Here is a 16879-nt window from a genome sequence, read left to right as displayed (position 1 = left end):
AGACCCACGGACAGAAGGCGGAAGTCTTCCGGAACAGGTTCTTTCTCAACGCGGAGCCAGACACCACTCTGATATTGACCTAAACACGGTCCCCACGGAGAAGTTCCAGATCGATGATCATGTGAGCTGGCAGACGGTGGAAGATACCTTTAAGGCGATGAAGAAGTGGAAAGCACCCGGTGAGGATGGATTTCCGGCAGGGTACTTGTATAAATGCGGGAAGCCCCTGTTCTGAGCCATAGTTGTGATAGCGCAGAACAGTTTCCGATATGGTTACTACCCGATCAGGCTCCGTCGGGCGATAATCAGCGTCCACCCAAAGCCCGGGAAGTCGGTAGAGGAGAAAGCACTTTCCAACGCTTATAGGCCGATAGCGTTACTTAGTACGATAGGCAAGGTGGTGGAGAGAATAGTTGCGGAGCGGGTCACCAACGCAGCGGAGGCGCAGAACCTCCTCCCCGAAGGCCAAATAAGCAACTGCAAACATAGGTTAACCGAGGTAGTGATCAGAATGGTAACGGAAGTAGTCTACGCGGCCTGGAGGAACAGAGCCAAAGCACCCCTTCTCCAACTTAACATAACAGGCGCTTTTGACCATGTGGTACCGGAGCGGTTACTCCACATCCTCGGATAGAAGGGGTTCCCGGCCTGGATCATCAAGTGAGTCCGAAGCTATATGAAGTACAGGAAAGTGAGAATGATCTTTAACAACGAGACCAGCCAGGAGATGGACCTGTACACGGGAGTCCCGCAAGGGTCACCACTATCGCCAATACTGTTTATCCTCTACATCCCGACGCTATACGAGGAACTGGAAGAGGAGGGCATCTTCGTGGTCGGCTTCGCTGATGACACTGACCTAATGACGGCGGGTATGGACACGGCGGAGAACTGCGCTAGACTGGAGCGAGCCTACGCTAAATGCGAAGCATGGGCCACCAGACACGGTATGACTTTTGCGCCGCACAAGAGCGAACTGATGCACTTCACAAGAGCACACGCACCCGACCTCACGGAGGCAAAGCTGGGGGACATGCACGTCAAGCCGACGGAAAGTGCACGGTTCCTGGGAGTGTGGCTCGACAGGAAGCTCCGATGGAGAAGGCACCTGAGATGGAGCGGCAACGGTACGCCCTTTCCAGATTAGCTGCCTCCACGTGGGGATGCAACGCACCAAAGGTGAGGGGGATATACACAAAGGTCATCCGCAGCGCGATGGCGTACGGCGCAGCAGCCTGCCATTCTCCGAGTAAGGAGGGAAAGCAACCGGAATAGCCAAGGAGATGGAGAAGATAAAGTTAGCGTGCCTCCGGAAGTCACGGGGGCATACAAGGCGACCCCTACTTGGAGAGTGAAACGGGTTGCCCCCTTCTAAACCTCTACCTGGACAGGAGGCTCGCAGAATTCGAGAGCCGCTGTGGTGGCGCACAGAGCCTGATGGAAAGAATAAGGAAGCGCACCACGCAGTGGATGCAAGCATTGAGAGACCGAGGCAGGGACCCAACACGCAGAGGACAGGGTGGACCCCGGGGACTCCCTGTGGCTAACCCAGCCCACAGCCGAGGCATGGAAGATTCGGAAGCCAATATATATATACACGGAGGAGATAGGCCTGAAAGCCTTCTTCTTTGAGAGGTCGGTCCCTGACGTGACCACACTGCTGTGCCGCTGTGGCCTCCATGAAACAGCGTATCATGTGATAATGGAGTGCCCCAGGTACGCGAGACAAAGGGAAACATTGCGGCAAGCGCTGGCTCCCAAGACCTTCCCGTCAAGGTGTGACTATGAGAGCCTTAGGAGATGGTGACGAAGCGGGGATTGTGATAAGATGGTTCCTGCGGCTAAGGCTGCTCCCCGTGTACAACCTGGCGTTGCGGCTAGCAGAAGTAGAGAAGACACAAAACGCCGCAAGGAGTGATTCCCAGCGGGAGTATCAATGGGCGCAAATAGGAACAAACACGTTCATAGCCACCACGGCCAGGCCCATGGCACGAAACCGGGATGGGGATGGCGCGGCCGCCAACCACCACAGCTCATCCAAACGTAGCGACGGATCGAACTTGACAGTACAGCCGGACGAACAAGCGCTTTACCCCAGTCACATGACGCCGACGCCAGCGGCCATGCGCACGCGACACCGGTGCCGGCGGAATCATAAGTTATACCTTAAAAAAAGGATGTGTGGGATTCGAACTGTGGCCTTTGAGAAATTGTACCTATTACTTAAAAAAGATACGTATTTCGAGAAAAAGAACGAAAGTGGAGACTTTCTGTACAACCACCGTTTTGGAGGATGCACCCAATAAAAATGCAGTGGCGTTACGCGCAGACGAACTTCTAGTTCTAGTAATTTTTCATTTTTTGATACATAAAAAAAAAAAAAAAATCCTCGGAAATTCGGGCGCAAAACAATAACTGGACAACTGAACTGGACAGGCAAACAGGTTACCCCTCGGGTAGCATGAACCTTAACTTAGGTTTTAAGTTAAGTTGCCTCTTTTATATAACCCGCCGCCCGCCTTAAATGTTGGGCTGATGGGCAGGGATGACATTGGGTTGACCTGTAGACTCAATAATAACAAGCCTTTTTGGGCTGAGCTACCAGATGGGCTGAGCTATGAGAGTCATTACCTGTGAGATTTGCTAGGGTACTTAGGTACCTAAGTACCTAGGTATAACCTGGGTTAGTCAGCTAGCGCATTTACATCCTCCCCCCTTTTTTCTTAGTCCACCCAGGCCATATAGCGAGCAAGATATTATCGCGAGCACTTGTATTCAACTATCCATAAATATCGCCGAGGCTCCCCATATCCTGTTGCATCTAATATTGAACTAGTCCCTCGCAACCCATCAGGGTTTATAGTGTCAGTGTATGTCCACCTCTATTTCAGTAAGGTCTATTCTCCTTAACACATAGCAAGTTATGGAAGAGTTGAGAATAGCTAACCACAACCAGATAGCAGGTAAACAGTCGTAGACGTCTATAGCGAGCTTAGAATAGTTGTAAGGGCTGCGTATTGGAATACTTCCTATCACAACTTTGATAGACGACACCACGACAAGTGGTGACAGAACAAGACAATAACCCATAGGGATAAAGCATGAAAACCGAAGTTGATAAACGTATTTTTGTTTTGTTCACGTAAACCTTGGCTGTAAGACAACATTGCGAGGGACGTTTCTGAGTCTACGCCACTGCAATAAAGTCGTCCAATGAGAGAAACTAGGCCAAGTCAGTCAGCTGTTCCTTAAACATGCACGTGGCAGATTAACAATAGAAAAAAAAACGTACTTTGTCAATAGTCGGTAGATACTGTCATTCCAAGGGCCGCCGAGGGCTCCACCCGGACGATGGAGTGTCGTTATGGTTGTGAGATGAGGTGTGTGGTGGGTAGTCATTGAGAAGTCTAGGCGGGTAGGGATTGAAATAAGACTCCCAATGGAGTGAAGCTACCAAATGGTAGACCATTATTTCGAGTAGAATGAAGTTGAATTGGGCAGGTGTGAGAATGGTTCAATGGGGGAGTCAAATGTCACCAAGTTAATCAGCCACGTCATAAAATGGAGAGATGAAGCGGGATCCAATAACACTCCTAGCTGTGAGGCTTTTGTAATTATATTGTTAATAGATGCCTACGAAAACTTTGGATAATAAAGTCTAAGGTGGGCGGTGAGGGACGTCGAGGTCGGATAGATTAGCTAAAAACAGTTGGGTGCGGAACAAAACACAAACAGCTTTCCACAGCGCTCATATATGGCGATGGGGCTCTCCGAACTCTGATCCATGGCGAGGGTAGACGTGAGACGAGAGATGGCCTTGAAAGGGGACGGGTGAAAGAGAAGATCTGTCAGATCCGTACCCCATAAGTTTGTGCTTGAAGAAATATCCCAAGTTCGCGTTGTAGGGCAAGAGAACTTTTGTAATAATAGAAGAAGTCTTTCGACATGTTGGGTTGGTTGGTTTGCTGATTGAGGAGTGAAAAGTGTGGCATATTTGCCACGTAAAGAATTGTTCAACGTGTTGTCTTGTAAAGTTGTTCCTAGTATAAGCATGGAAAACACCAAGGACCGTAAGATATGTAATAAATAATGCCAAAAAAAAAGCTTTGAAAAGTCGAGGCGTATTTAATGTATTGTCGTATGTCCTGAGTTTAAGGAAGGATTGCTGTGAATTTGTGGGAGGGTAGGTAGGTATGCTTGTAGAGGTTGAATCGGGAGTTGGCGAATAAGGAGAAGCGTAAGGGATGGGTTTATGGGAGAAAAGGAAGAGAAGATGAAATGAAGATGGGATGCAGCAGCCTTAGCAAGAGATGAGCAAGGAGTAACTTCTTCATACAACCCACTGCTAAGGTACTTACCCCCAATAATGACGATATGAGGCAGCAACGATCTACCTAAGGCAGAATTGGCACCGACTTAATTTCCTTGAAAAGTAAACTACGGCAGTCGTACCTGCCTTAGGTACATAGGTGTCATTAAGTACCTCCTGACCTTTCAACCATGACAAGTTCGAATTCAACACTCCATAATTAACACTTTCAATACTCTACTCTATTCCACTCTGTTTACTCTACTTTAATTGACGATTATTATCAGTATTAACCACTATAAATTATTCGCTCTATTGACTATACCCAAGCGTATCCCAAAGTCTATACATCTGTCAACACGCCACAACGGGGGAACGAGGGCACTGTTGGACTAACTTCGCTATCTTTCGAACCCATACCTAGTTCAACATAACCACCCCCCAACCATCAAGAGTATATCTACCTAACATCATAAAGAATCATATCAGAATATTACCTATTAGGAAATACGCACAACGATCGAATAAGGTAAGTACGAATATATCCTATACCTATCTCAACACAACCACCCCCTTTGATATTATTCTTGACGTTGAACGGTTACGAGGGAAAGGATGAGACATGAATATATGAAAACTGACTAGATTAACAGACATCGAGGTGCATACCAGAGCTATGCGAACCGTGTCTACGGTCTAGCCTTTGACGGACAACCAGCACAACCATATGAGCCAAACGTTATATTGTAAACATCATCACGGGGATCACTGTCTGATTAATTCTGTGATGTGTTTCTGTATTACGAACCCAGATATGACATCGCGCGAGACAACCTTTAGGCTACGTCCTTCCGATATAAATGGTCCGATTGAAAACAGCCATATACATGCTTGTTAAAGACGGGCTCTGGATCTGGCGACTGCGTTACCGCCCTGGTTTCGCAACGACCTTGACTGGACAATAAATCCTCTTTTATAAGACCTCGGTGCACGTCGTGCTTTGCGTGCGCACCTTACATTTATATTACTCATGACGTTACCTAACTTAACGTCTATTACAACGTATGCTACTTGGCCGCCATCGATACCACAAATTCAGCCATGGCCTGGGCCGAAGCTATTCCCCCTCAAGCTGGATGGATTGGTCTCATTCCTGGGTACGACGAAGTTAAGGAGAAAATGGATAGTGGTGGACAACCACTCCCGGTGCTCACTTCGTCAACTACAGGCTACCCGTGTCAGGATAGGATGCAGTACAAAGGATGGGATGTATACTAGTAAACTCTAATCGAGAGTATAAAAAGATCTGATAGATCCGAAGATCCTTCGTACCTGCTGCATCCTATCCTCACAATCCGCCATCTACGCCATCTACGCCATCTACGCCATCTACGCCATCTACGCCGTCGGCTACCTGTGAGGAGTGAGCTAAGGAGATAAGGAGATGAGATCAAGCCTGATGCTTGATAGCATAAGCAAAGCTTAATATGATAGGTAGGTACTTATTTAGGTCCCCAACGAAAGGGAGGGAGAATTAGTACTAGTAACGGTCCTTTGAACCAAGACCTTTATCAAGACAACTACAAGATCAATCACATCAAGACCAGAAATGTCCAAAGCATGAATAATATAGCAGTATGCCGCGCTTGTGTCACGTACAACCAGTAGATACAGTTTACCTAGTTTTAATAGGCCCTGACATTCGCTCTGTATATGACATCCATCAACGAGCACATCTGGCAAATAGTATCATTCATGTTAGTTTAACCGCTGGAGTAGGTATAATAATAATAACTACCTCCTAACCTAATATAGATCTACACAAGGATGGCGCCCTCAAAAAAGGTGTACATCGGATATCTAGGAACTAATATAACATACTCTCTAATAACCTAATGTTAATCTTACCCTAGCCATGATAGCGGTATAAATCCGTCCTAGGTATCAACGCCGGACACCGCCCTTTCTAACTCGTTACAAAAACAAACAAGGCACCCACTAGGTAATAACTCAACGTCCGTTCGCTACATGACTCACGTTGCTCGCGTGCGCGATCAGAAATTTGCAACACGTCAGCGCGAACTTGCACGCCTTCGTCCAGCTCTCGTCGTTGTTCATGCCCAACTTAATGCTAAAGTGGCCTATCCGATCGTCCCCGATCTTGTCTCCCTCGATCTTGTACGGGAGCGCGAGCGGATTAGCCGCGTACTCGCCCCTGCCGCCACCACTGCCGCCACTTCCGCCGCCGCCGCTGCTCTCCTTCGTCTGCTGGTGGACGAACGCCCCGAGCTGTCGCACGAGCTCCAGGAAGGCTACCATCCCCTGGTCGAACTTCCGGTTCCATAGCATTTGCAGGGGCAGATCGCCCGAGGAAAATAGGTCCAGCACGGTTTTCTTGGGGGCCGGAGGGGGTCCGCTGCGATGTCCGCCGAGGCGACTGGCGGAGGGGGACGGGTACTCGTAGCGGATGATCTTGGATGTCGAACCCATCGGTAAGGGTTCGTACCCGTCGAATTTATAGCCCAGCTTCTCGGCAACGGTGACGACTAATAGCAGTGCTTGGCCCCAAGCAGCGTTGATCTCTGGCCAGTCGACGGGCTTGGACGATAGCCTGCCGAGCCGTAACCCGTTGATCGTTGCGAAGTGACCGTCGTGGTGTATCGAGAATGTGTCGTTGTAGACGTTTGCTCGCTGGAGCTTCGTAAGAAGTTGAGAGTCGTGGTCGAATTTGGAGTTGATGCTGTCTCGCTCGTTCTGGAACTCGGCGAGCTTCACCGCAAAGGCGTTGCGCTCCCGCCAGAACTGCTCCTCTTCGGCATCCAGTGCTTGCGACTCGTCCTCGAGGGCTGCTATTTCGAGGTCGAGAGCCGCCTTTTCCTTCTCCAGCGCCAACAGCTGCTTCATCGATTCCTCCTCCTCCTTCCGGGCTTTTTCTACCGCCTTTTCCGATTCCGCAATGTCCTCTTCGCTGGGCACGTCGGCTTGGACTTGCTTGAGGAAGGCCGCGTAAGCATCGCGTTCCCGCGCCGTGGATTCTAGTTTCTTCTGGAGCCCGTCTACCAACATCTCCGTACATTCGACGCAGACGGGATGGTCTACATCCGAGCGCGCGGATAGTATTTCAAAAAGCTTATTGACCCGCTCGGCTTCGTGGGGTTGCGCTGGTCGCTTTCCGTCATTACGTTGTTGGCCGCTGGACGTTGACGCTCGACGTTGCTGTCTCGGACTCTGTGACTCTACGGGAGGCGTAAGCCTTGGTGGTGCGACTTGTGATTCTGTGAGGAGGACGAAGGACATGGCGGAGCTATCGCGAGGGTGGCCATCGCTACGCAAGCCGCTGCTATTTCTTTTGAACGTTGCCGGGCCAGCATCTCTGGATACTTTATCATATAGGGCTCTCCGTTCGGCGTCGTTCGGGTAGGTTAATCGCGAAGAAGGCGATCGCTTCGGATTCTGCTGAGAGGATGTAGCTGCGAAATGATGGTTAGTTGCTATGCGACAGCCGCTTTAGGGCGGAATACCAGACCGATGAGTAGATCAAATGCAGCTGGGTTTAGGTCTGCTAACGACCCGTCTAGCTTGAGCGGGGTGCGACACTTTTGGCAATACATGGCGAGTTTAGGATGCCCTTCCTCAATTCCATGCTGGTCCGGTTAACTTTGTGGTATGTGCAAGAAGAAGAAGAAGTAAGTTTTGATAGCGGCCGTGCATTTGATAGCTAGGTGCCAGGTATGCTTGGTACATACGTCATCAGCTGATCACACAGGTACCTGCAGCGCTAAGTAATGTAGGTACCTAATCAGGCTGTTACTGCTGTTTTTAGGGGTGATTTTAGGCTTGTAGCTGAGAAACTCTTCGGTATTTGGTACTTGTGGAGTACCTAAGTCATTTAGGCGCGTAGGGAAACTCATTGCATTGTCGGATTGTCTGATAAGATACGGACGCGCTTATCCACATTCATAGACGCGTTCAATCAAAGCAGTTACAATTTACGAATCTCGAATTATACACCCTTTTTTTCATGATACTTTTTCATCTTCTTATTCCACCTCGCATAAATTCTAAGTAATTAAATCTCGGCCGTCGGAATTTATTTCGATACTTACAAAAAGCCATTGAAACCATGGCAACATAACGGGAAATCATGGAACCTCCTTCGAAGAGATCGAAGCTTGGGCAAGCCCCTTATGATAATGATGACGATGATGACGATGATGGGAACATAGATGAGCTTTCTATGAGCCCTACCCAGTTTAATGCCAGGCAAGACCCTCTTTACCAATTGGATAAGAAAAGGGCCAAAGCGGCAACGAGACTAAAGTCGGCCTTTGAGCGTATCTTTGAAAAATATGAGAGGGATTTCACTGGCATCGGTGATGAGATTGACCTTGAGACTGGGGAGGTGATCGTCGATAATGGACACCTCTTATCCCTGGAAGATGAGAAGGATCGTAATCGGGAAGGTTCCGTGTTAAGCGACGAAGAAGGAGCTGCCAAAGTTGCCGAAGTTGCCAAAGGAAAAGAAGACCAGCTGGTAGAAGGCTTTGGACATCAATCTTTGTCAACAACTATACCACCAACTATGCCACCACTACATGGTCCAATACATGGTCCAATACACAGTCCTTCTCCAGATCCATACGCAGGACTCAGTCAACCTCCTATGCCTGGTGGATTCAATTATCCACTGCCATATCCTGGCATGCAATTGCATTCATTCGGCCTCTCTGATCCGTTTATGTTCGGCCCCCCCATGATCGGTAGCAGTTCTGTCGACCCGCTTTGGCAAACCCCAGAGCTCCCATTACCTACCTTCTATCAGGATAGATTTGGGTTCATGGGCCAACCTATGGGATATCACCATCCACTTGGATATGGACCGTCGATGGTGCCAGGGGGCTCAGGGGGCCCAGGGAGCTATCATAATGCTTTCCTCGGTCCTCCCTTTCAGCAACAAGTACCGAAGAATTTTCCTCATGCAAAGACAACGAAACAGAAAGTCTTGCCTCGTCCGACGCCGGCTACTAATGATTCCGAAGAGGACGATATCTTGTCAGGAAACACTACACAGGATACCACTGAGATTACGACTATCGAAAGGAGCAAATCCTCCCCATTGACATCAGTAATTAAGAAGCTAAAGCGAACGGACCAGAAGGAAACGGAGGTACACTCCGTGAATGCAACTGAAAAGGGTTCACACATCCATCAGAAGCCACATCGTCGACGACCGAGAAAGGCAGCCGTGTCCGCAGAGCAGTCATATTCTCCGAAAGAGATAATATCGCCACCACCTTTGCTAGAGGAAGACTTCGCTATAATTGGGCAGGCAGCTGAAAGGCTAAGCCGAATCGAGATTTTAATTCGGGCGAGGGGACCTGCCGATGTTTTTGAGAAGTCAACCCGAAGTCGTGAGCCCAAAAGTCATCAAAGCCCAACGACAGTCAATCCATCAAATCCCCCCGAAGATGTGGTCTTAGAAACTTCTGATTCGTCAGCTCCAAAAGTAGATGAATATATAGATCATGCAGAGTCTGAGGCTACTCAGCATGTAGAGGTCACCCAGCCTATAGTAGGCGAAGAGCTCAAAGAATTAAACGACAAAGAGCCTGTCAATCAGGCTGGTATTCCTACCCCGAATGAAGAAAGCCATGGTGACGAGCTACCGGTGGATCACGAAGATATAAATGATCAGGAGATTATGATAACCGGGAATATGATATACGAGGCTGAGATAGGCAATCTCCATTCTAGCATTGATAATTCTGGAGAGACAGATTTCCTGTTTTCAAACCATGAGGCCAGCACGTTAGCGACGGGAATACCAACAGTTAGCAAAACACCGCCGGATAGCGAGCCTGCATCGCCTAGTAGCCTTTTGAATGAGCCGAAACTACTCGATAGCCTACCGGATTTGGACCAGACCGATCGAGGAATCAACTTAGAGGATGGTGGCTTGAAAGATGCAAAGTGTGTAGATCCTGCATTATATGATCTCATGCACAGTGAGATTCAGGACGCCTCCCAAGAAGTCCTGGAAATTAATCCCGCGCGGGGTAATTCTCATGAACTAACCCCGATTCCCCCTGCAACAATTAAGCCTGAGGAGACCATTAACCAGTTACCCGATCCTGTCCAAGAACTAGGAGCTATGCCACCCTCCGCCTCACCTACTATGGAATTGGAACCCCTTCTTGAGCATGCTACGGCCCAACCAGATATCGTGGAACAAGGTCCAGACCTACCGGACTCTCTTAAAGAGGGAGAAGTTGAACCTCCAGTTGCACAAGAACCAGAGATACCGCCTCTACCACAATTAAGTCCTTCCGCTGAGACGTCTCAGTTAGTCTTGCGACCCGTAGCTATCCAAAGTGAACAAGGCAACGAAGTCGAACCAATAGATCTTCCAAACCCGCCGAAGAAACGTCCTTCTCCAGCTAAGAAAGCCACATCCAAAACATTAGCTCCCAGTACGCCAAAGAAACGTAGCAGAATGTCAGCAACCGTCCAAAGCCCAAACAGCACCCATCGTACACCTTCCTCTAGGAAAAGATTCGCCCTAACATCCCTTATTCCTAACGACCCAACCCAGGACGACGACGAGTTAAGCATTCTCTCATCGAGCGTCCCTACAAGCCCATTTTTCATCCCTGAACATGACCGTACCATGACTTCTCGTCACCATCACCGTCACCATAAACATTCAAACTCCTCATCGCCGCGTAAACCCGACCGTCGCCACGGCTTCCTCATCGGCTCCAACAATACGACTACTATTACTACTACCCCTCACCACCGCACGAGCAAACACCCAACCTTACCCCCCGCCACCGACTCCCGCGCGTTCCGCGGCACGAAGCGCACATTCGCAGTGGCCAGCAGCCCCGTGGCGCAGAGCTCGCCTCTCGCGCGCACAGTGGTAAACGTAGATAGCGTCGGTTTCCTCGCTTCTTCGCCGTCTAGGAGAGCGAAGAAGATAGGAGGTGGAGGGGGGAGTAGAGCCATGAGCCCGAGCGTCGTGATGAGGAGTAGTGGTAGTAGTCCTGTGCGCGGTACGTCCGGTGGTGGCGGCGAGACGCGGAGGTGTGGCGAGGACGGGTTCGTGTGTGATCGCGATTTCTGCTTTACGTGCTGCAAATAAGGCACATAGACTACGGGAGGGTGATTGGAACGATGGGGTCGGATATAGGTACCTAGGTTAGGTATGTGAGGTAGATAAACCTGGCTTTTGAGATGGGTCGGTGGTGATAATGATAAGAGATGGAACAGAAGTATATTAGGTGCTATATACCTTATATATATATATAGCTAGGAAACCTACATAGCTAGCTAGCTAGTTAGCTGAAGGGAGCTGGTGGCTTCGCCTAGAATTAGAGTATGGGCATAGCTACCCAACCTAGGTAAGCCAGTAATAACAAGACTACAGGTATAACATATACCTGGTACCTACTAGACTTCATCTTCGCTGTGATATGAGGTAGTTAGTACATTGTAGTCATGATCATATACGATATAAAAGGAGGTACCTAACCTACGAAGTAGTACGGCTCACAACTAAAAACCTCAACACTGGCAAACGGTAAACCAACCGAGCTACCTGTTAATATACCGAATATATCAAAATCAGAAAAAACAAAAACAAAAAAAACAATAGGATTTCCTTTTCTCAAAAACTCCCTCCCAAAACCAAGTACGAACATGGTCAATAAAGCATACAATCTTAAGACATAAATGAATCTTTACAGAGAAAAAGCAACCATTCTCACATCCATACGAAAAGAAGAAAAAAAACCACTTATAAGTAGCGACAACATTTATCAATCAAACTCGTCTTATCCGTCTATTCGCGTACGCTACTACAGTTACTCTGCTAATATTTCCCTTCCCATGCTTGCCTGCCATACTAACCTCGGTAGCCTTGTCTTATACCTAGCACCTCGTAAGCCATAGTAGTAGTCGTAGTAGTACCTAGTGATAGCAATCTTGCCGAATACCCCACACCTGATCGCCACGAGGAATGGAAAACAGTAAGAAAAAGAAAAGGGGGGAAGGGGTTAAAACAAAACATCTCTTATACTGATGCCTCCTCCTAAGTCACCTCCTAAAACCAACAAAAAAACAAACGCTGCCCATCTCAACCCTCCCCCTTTACCGAGCCAGAAAATCCCAAGGACGCCAAAAAGGTCCAGCTAAGACAGGTTCATCTAATCCATGTTCCGATCCATCACGCTTCCAACATCGGACCACGGGGCATTGGGAGCAATCTCACGGAATAAATAATGAGCGGAAAGGGAAAAAAAACGGATTTACGCAGTCGTGGTAAAGTGGTAAAAAAAGAAAGATAAGAAATAAAAAAACCTCGTATTAATTCATTGCTTTTCTTATCGGTATGCCATGTGAAAATGTTGCCGCCTCGAAGATGGGTTTGACAAGGCGGTTTAACGTATCGTGTTAGGCCTTTCCGTGGAATTTTACCCCTAACTAAAAACTTCTACCTAATTTCGGCGGCGTGCAGCTTAGCATACGGGAGGAAAGGCTATGCTATTTGCGCGAGACGCGAAGGTGCGTACTCGTCATGGTTGGGGAGCTCGAGACCAATCGAACGATGAGCGGGGATAGGCGCGGGTATCTAAAGAATTCGTAGAAGAGCTGGAACTAGGCATGCAATACGTTGGCTAGGCCAGTATGCCCTAAGACTCTGAGCTAACAGTCGCACCACCAAGATACTCTTTAAGAGTAGCTTCGTCCCGGATCGGGGCGAAATAGGGGTGGGCCATAGCTTCTTTTGCAGTAAGACGTTCCTTTTTATCCGTTAGCACATAGGTAAAATCATAAAACTTATCAAACAAGAATCGAGTAGCAATGCATACCTGATGATCGTATCGCAAAAGTTTGTCGAGGAAGTCAATGGCCTCGTTGCTCACGAATCGTTGATTTTCGGTGTTGACAAAGCTATGCCAAGGCTTCTTGGTGAAATGACCCAAGATGTCATCGTACTGAGGGTCAAGCTCTATTTCGTACTTGTCCAGATAGTCAAACAGATCATCAGTACCAAGGACTTTCGCGATCTTGACTAGCTGGTCCGAGTTGCTGTTACCGTGGAAAAAGGGCTCCTTCCTAAAGATCATAGAGGCAAACATAGCACCTAGACTCCACATGTCTAAACTGTAGTCGTACTCCTGGAAATCAACTAAAAGTTCGGGCCCTTTGAAGTAACGGGATGCAACCTAGGAGCAACGTTAGCATTGACTTGATTTTGAGCATCTTTGAGCATCTTTGAGCATCATGCCACTGGCTGAAACACCAACAGTATAACTGTATGTAGATGTACTGATATGAAAAAAACACTCATGGAGCGATGGGTAAGGGGGTATGGGAACTACATGATAAAACTTACGCGCACGTTATACTCGGTTCCGGGATGATAGAACTCAGCTAGACCCCAATCGATAAGACGTAGCTAGAAAACGCGTGAGCAAAAAATAATAATTATAGTAGGGGAGGTAGATAATGATAAAAGTACCTTTCTGTTCTCATGATCGATCATAACGTTATGAGGCTTCACGTCTCGGTGCATAATACCCTTGCTGTGGCAGTAGTCGAGAGCCTTCAGCAATTCATAGATGTAGTAACGGACATCGATGTCGTTGAACTTGGGGTATAGGCTCCGGAAGTCTGTGTTATTGACGTATTCAAAGATGAGAGAGGGCGTCTTGCTCTATAAGGGGAGAAAGAGAGAAAGAGAGTTAGCGGTCAAAACGCGGCTCGGCATGATTGAGAAGGGAAGAAGAGAGAAAAAAGAAAAAAAAAAGGTGGCTGCTTACTTGGCTGTCTCTAACAACGTCGAGGAGGGCGACAATATTGGGACCGCCCGAGAGGTTCTGAAGAATTTTTATTTCCCTCTTAATCTTCTTCTTCTTAACTGGCTTGAGGACCTTGATGACGCATTTCTGATAGTTAATCACGTTGATGCCTTCGAAGACCTCTGAGTATTTTCCTCTGCCTGATCGCGGTGAGAAGGTTAGAGGTTGTTCGGCTATGTGTATATATCGATATTGGAAGGGTACGGGATGTGGTACTACGACTATGACTACGTACCAATTTTACGGACGACTTCGTAATTTTCCAGGATTCCCCAGCCTAGTAGTAACCAAGTTGTTAGTCTTTCGCTGTTTGCTAACGGGATAACGGGATGTTGTGATGAAATATTGATTTGGGACGGAGATAACAAGGATTCCTCCCATATCGAAAAAATGAACTCACTGATATTAACACTATCATAATCCCAATAGCTTCTAGGCATATTCTGGTTTACATCGGCGTAAACCCGCGCCATGATGGGCAAAGTAAGGTATCCTTTTCGGGATACGGATACCTAGGTATAGATAGCTACGGATACGGACAACGTAAGAGGTAAACGGACAGACGAATGGCGGCGGGTAAAAAAAAATATCGGTATCGGGATTTGGACGTCGTCGCCTTGACCCTCTCGAAATGGCGGCCGGAGCGGGAGCGTGGCACGCGATGGCGCGGTTGTAGAGTATGAATGTTCCCGAATTTGTCTTGGTACGTAGGTGGTGGGATGGGAGATTTGAAAGTGGGATGGTGATAAACCAGGTTCTACCGTTTTGGAAAAGCTGGAGGGTGGAGTTGTGGAGTCTCTACCTAAAGTACCCTGGCCGAATGGGTTAGCCGATTGGATTAATACAGTATGTAAGTTACTACCTAGAATAAACTTTATACCGTATAACAGGTAGTACTGGACCTAGGCGGTATTCTATGTACCTCCTACCTAACCTACCTAAGGTACCTTAGGTATATACGACCTAGAGAAAGCTGCTTACCTACATAGTACCTAGGTACCTAATCTCTTCTGCATTACAGCACCTAAACCAGTTCGTGCCAATAGAACATAGAAACTCTTTGTGTGTTCCCGCAAACTCTACCTAAGGTCCTCCTTAGGAGGTACCTACCTGATGTAAATATTATGTACTTATGTACCTCCTTATCAACCTATACCTAACCTAACATGAGCAGCTTTTCTCCATCTTGCACAAGTCGTCAGTAGGTACCGATAGGTATCCCTTCGGCTAGCTACCCCCCCTATCAGGTAGATAGTAGTAGACAATGTCCCAAACAATGCCTTCTTCCATTGTTCGCGATTGCAGACCCTTCAAACTAGATATGCCACCTAAAACTTGTAGACCCAAATAGATGGTTAGCGCGCGAACGTTAGACATACTAGAAGAAAAAAAATAGAGGATATGCAAAGAGCGTTTATGAACGACGCTTTCAGAGAGAAGATTATTTATTCGACATGCATCCGTCTAGGTAAGCCAACCATCCGCCAGCCAGAAGCCAACTTCAGGCAGCTCTCGGGACTTTCAGACTAAGGATGACGATACAAAGGTTCTCATCACGGAAACGAAATAGACAAAGGGAATTTGGGAATGAAAAAACACTAACCTAGGTAGCCAGTCATTATCATCATCTAACCACGTACCAACAACCACTTATCCACTTATCCACCACGAATCAGGTAGATGCCTCGTGAATAAGGTGCCGTAGAGCTATACGGATAATCCATTTCTCTTTTCCTTTTTCTCTTCTCCTTTCCGCAGTCTTTAATCGTCGTACGATATCCTTCGTCTCTGCGCCGCAGGAGCGGCAGTAGTGTCCTGAGCGGTTTCGTCGTCGTAGTACAAGCTGTCCATACCAGCCTCGACTACGTCCCACGTCCTCTTTCGTAGATCGGGCTTCTTCTCGGGTTGGAACTTGCGTTGCTCCTGCTTCCTTTTTCTCGCCCGTTGTTTTTTCTGACGCTTGATCTCAGCTTCTGTAGGCGCAGGCTTTTCTTCTTCGATTTCTCCGTCCTCGCTGCCATCTTGCAAATCGCCCCTTTTCCCCTTGTGTTCTTCTTGGCCCTCATCCGGTATCGTAGGCAATATTATCGCTATCGAGTCGGGATTAGGGCCACCAGTAGATATAGAGTCATCTTCGTGAACTTGCAACGGCGCGATCGAAGTTTCTCCGAGCTTAGCGGCTCTCCTCTTAGCGCGGCGTAGGGCTTCAATTTCGGAATGCCGAAATATAGCGATTTGCTCATCAGTGAGCGTGCGCTTGACGCCATCTGGATAATAGCCTAAGCCGTCATCCTCTTCTTCGTAGTATTCTTCATATTCCTCGTAGTATTGATTATCATCTTGCGTGTTTTCTGGTTGCAAAAACTGGGTATCGAAGAGCTCGACAGCTGCAAAGGAGAAATGCGCGTCGTGAAATGAGCTTATATCCTCCTGCCTAGGAAGTCAGCATTAGCCAATTGAAGAAAAGGACCGATGAAGAAGCAAATAAGTCAAGCATACCTGTGAAACTTCTGGCACTTGAAAGTGGCCTGAGCCTTGGAGAGTAGCAGACATGGCAGTAGAATAACTAAATCGCTGGTCGTGGCCGAATGCTTGGTGCCGGAGAAAGAGAAGTAAAAAGAAGTTGGAAGGGTTGAGTAGGAGGTAGGAGGTAGCTACATGGTAGTAAATTGTCCGTTATCGATAACCGCGCTTTGCCAGGTACCTA

General features: G+C 47.8%; 5 protein-coding genes across 5 annotated transcripts; 2 read left to right on the top strand and 3 right to left on the bottom strand.

Moving 5' to 3' along the window:
* Positions 1-5410: 5410 nt before the first annotated feature.
* Positions 5411-5729, top strand: F4812DRAFT_461791 (uncharacterized protein; the record flags this gene model as incomplete). The annotated part of the gene is made up of 2 exons (XM_047937923.1): positions 5411-5578; positions 5631-5729. The coding sequence occupies 2 exons, from the start codon at positions 5411-5413 to the stop codon at positions 5727-5729; spliced, it is 267 nt and encodes an 88-aa protein (XP_047787797.1).
* A 311-nt stretch (positions 5730-6040) lies between these two features.
* Positions 6041-8161, bottom strand: F4812DRAFT_438904 (APG6-domain-containing protein). Its single transcript, XM_047935036.1, has 2 exons — positions 7836-8161; positions 6041-7779 (listed from the first exon to the last, which is right to left on the bottom strand). Exons 1-2 carry the CDS (start codon positions 7918-7920, stop codon positions 6320-6322), a joined length of 1545 nt encoding a protein of 514 aa, XP_047787796.1. The 5' UTR covers positions 7921-8161; the 3' UTR covers positions 6041-6319.
* A 35-nt stretch (positions 8162-8196) lies between these two features.
* On the top strand, positions 8197-11856 carry F4812DRAFT_124901 (uncharacterized protein). The gene has a single exon (XM_047929493.1). It carries the CDS (start codon positions 8454-8456, stop codon positions 11448-11450), a length of 2997 nt encoding a protein of 998 aa, XP_047787795.1. The 5' UTR covers positions 8197-8453; the 3' UTR covers positions 11451-11856.
* Positions 11857-12629: 773 nt separating this feature from the next.
* On the bottom strand, positions 12630-15023 carry F4812DRAFT_124899 (Pkinase-domain-containing protein). Its single transcript, XM_047929492.1, has 7 exons — positions 14573-15023; positions 14408-14449; positions 14134-14312; positions 13833-14027; positions 13707-13769; positions 13180-13536; positions 12630-13110 (listed from the first exon to the last, which is right to left on the bottom strand). The coding sequence occupies exons 1-7, from the start codon at positions 14643-14645 to the stop codon at positions 13000-13002; spliced, it is 1020 nt and encodes a 339-aa protein (XP_047787794.1). The 5' UTR covers positions 14646-15023; the 3' UTR covers positions 12630-12999.
* Positions 15024-15933: 910 nt separating this feature from the next.
* F4812DRAFT_461787 (uncharacterized protein) lies at positions 15934-16725 on the bottom strand (the record flags this gene model as incomplete). Its single annotated transcript, XM_047937922.1, has 2 exons — positions 15934-16602; positions 16672-16725. The coding sequence occupies 2 exons, from the start codon at positions 16723-16725 to the stop codon at positions 15934-15936; spliced, it is 723 nt and encodes a 240-aa protein (XP_047787793.1).
* Between the last annotated feature and the right edge of the window lie 154 nt (positions 16726-16879).

This window comes from Daldinia caldariorum (genome assembly GCF_022478825.1).
Source record: "Daldinia caldariorum strain CBS 122874 unplaced genomic scaffold F4812scaffold_15, whole genome shotgun sequence".
NCBI classification, from domain to species: domain Eukaryota; kingdom Fungi; phylum Ascomycota; class Sordariomycetes; order Xylariales; family Hypoxylaceae; genus Daldinia; species Daldinia caldariorum.
Note: the sequence above shows the minus strand (reverse complement) of the source record. Positions and strands in the feature narration are given on the sequence as shown.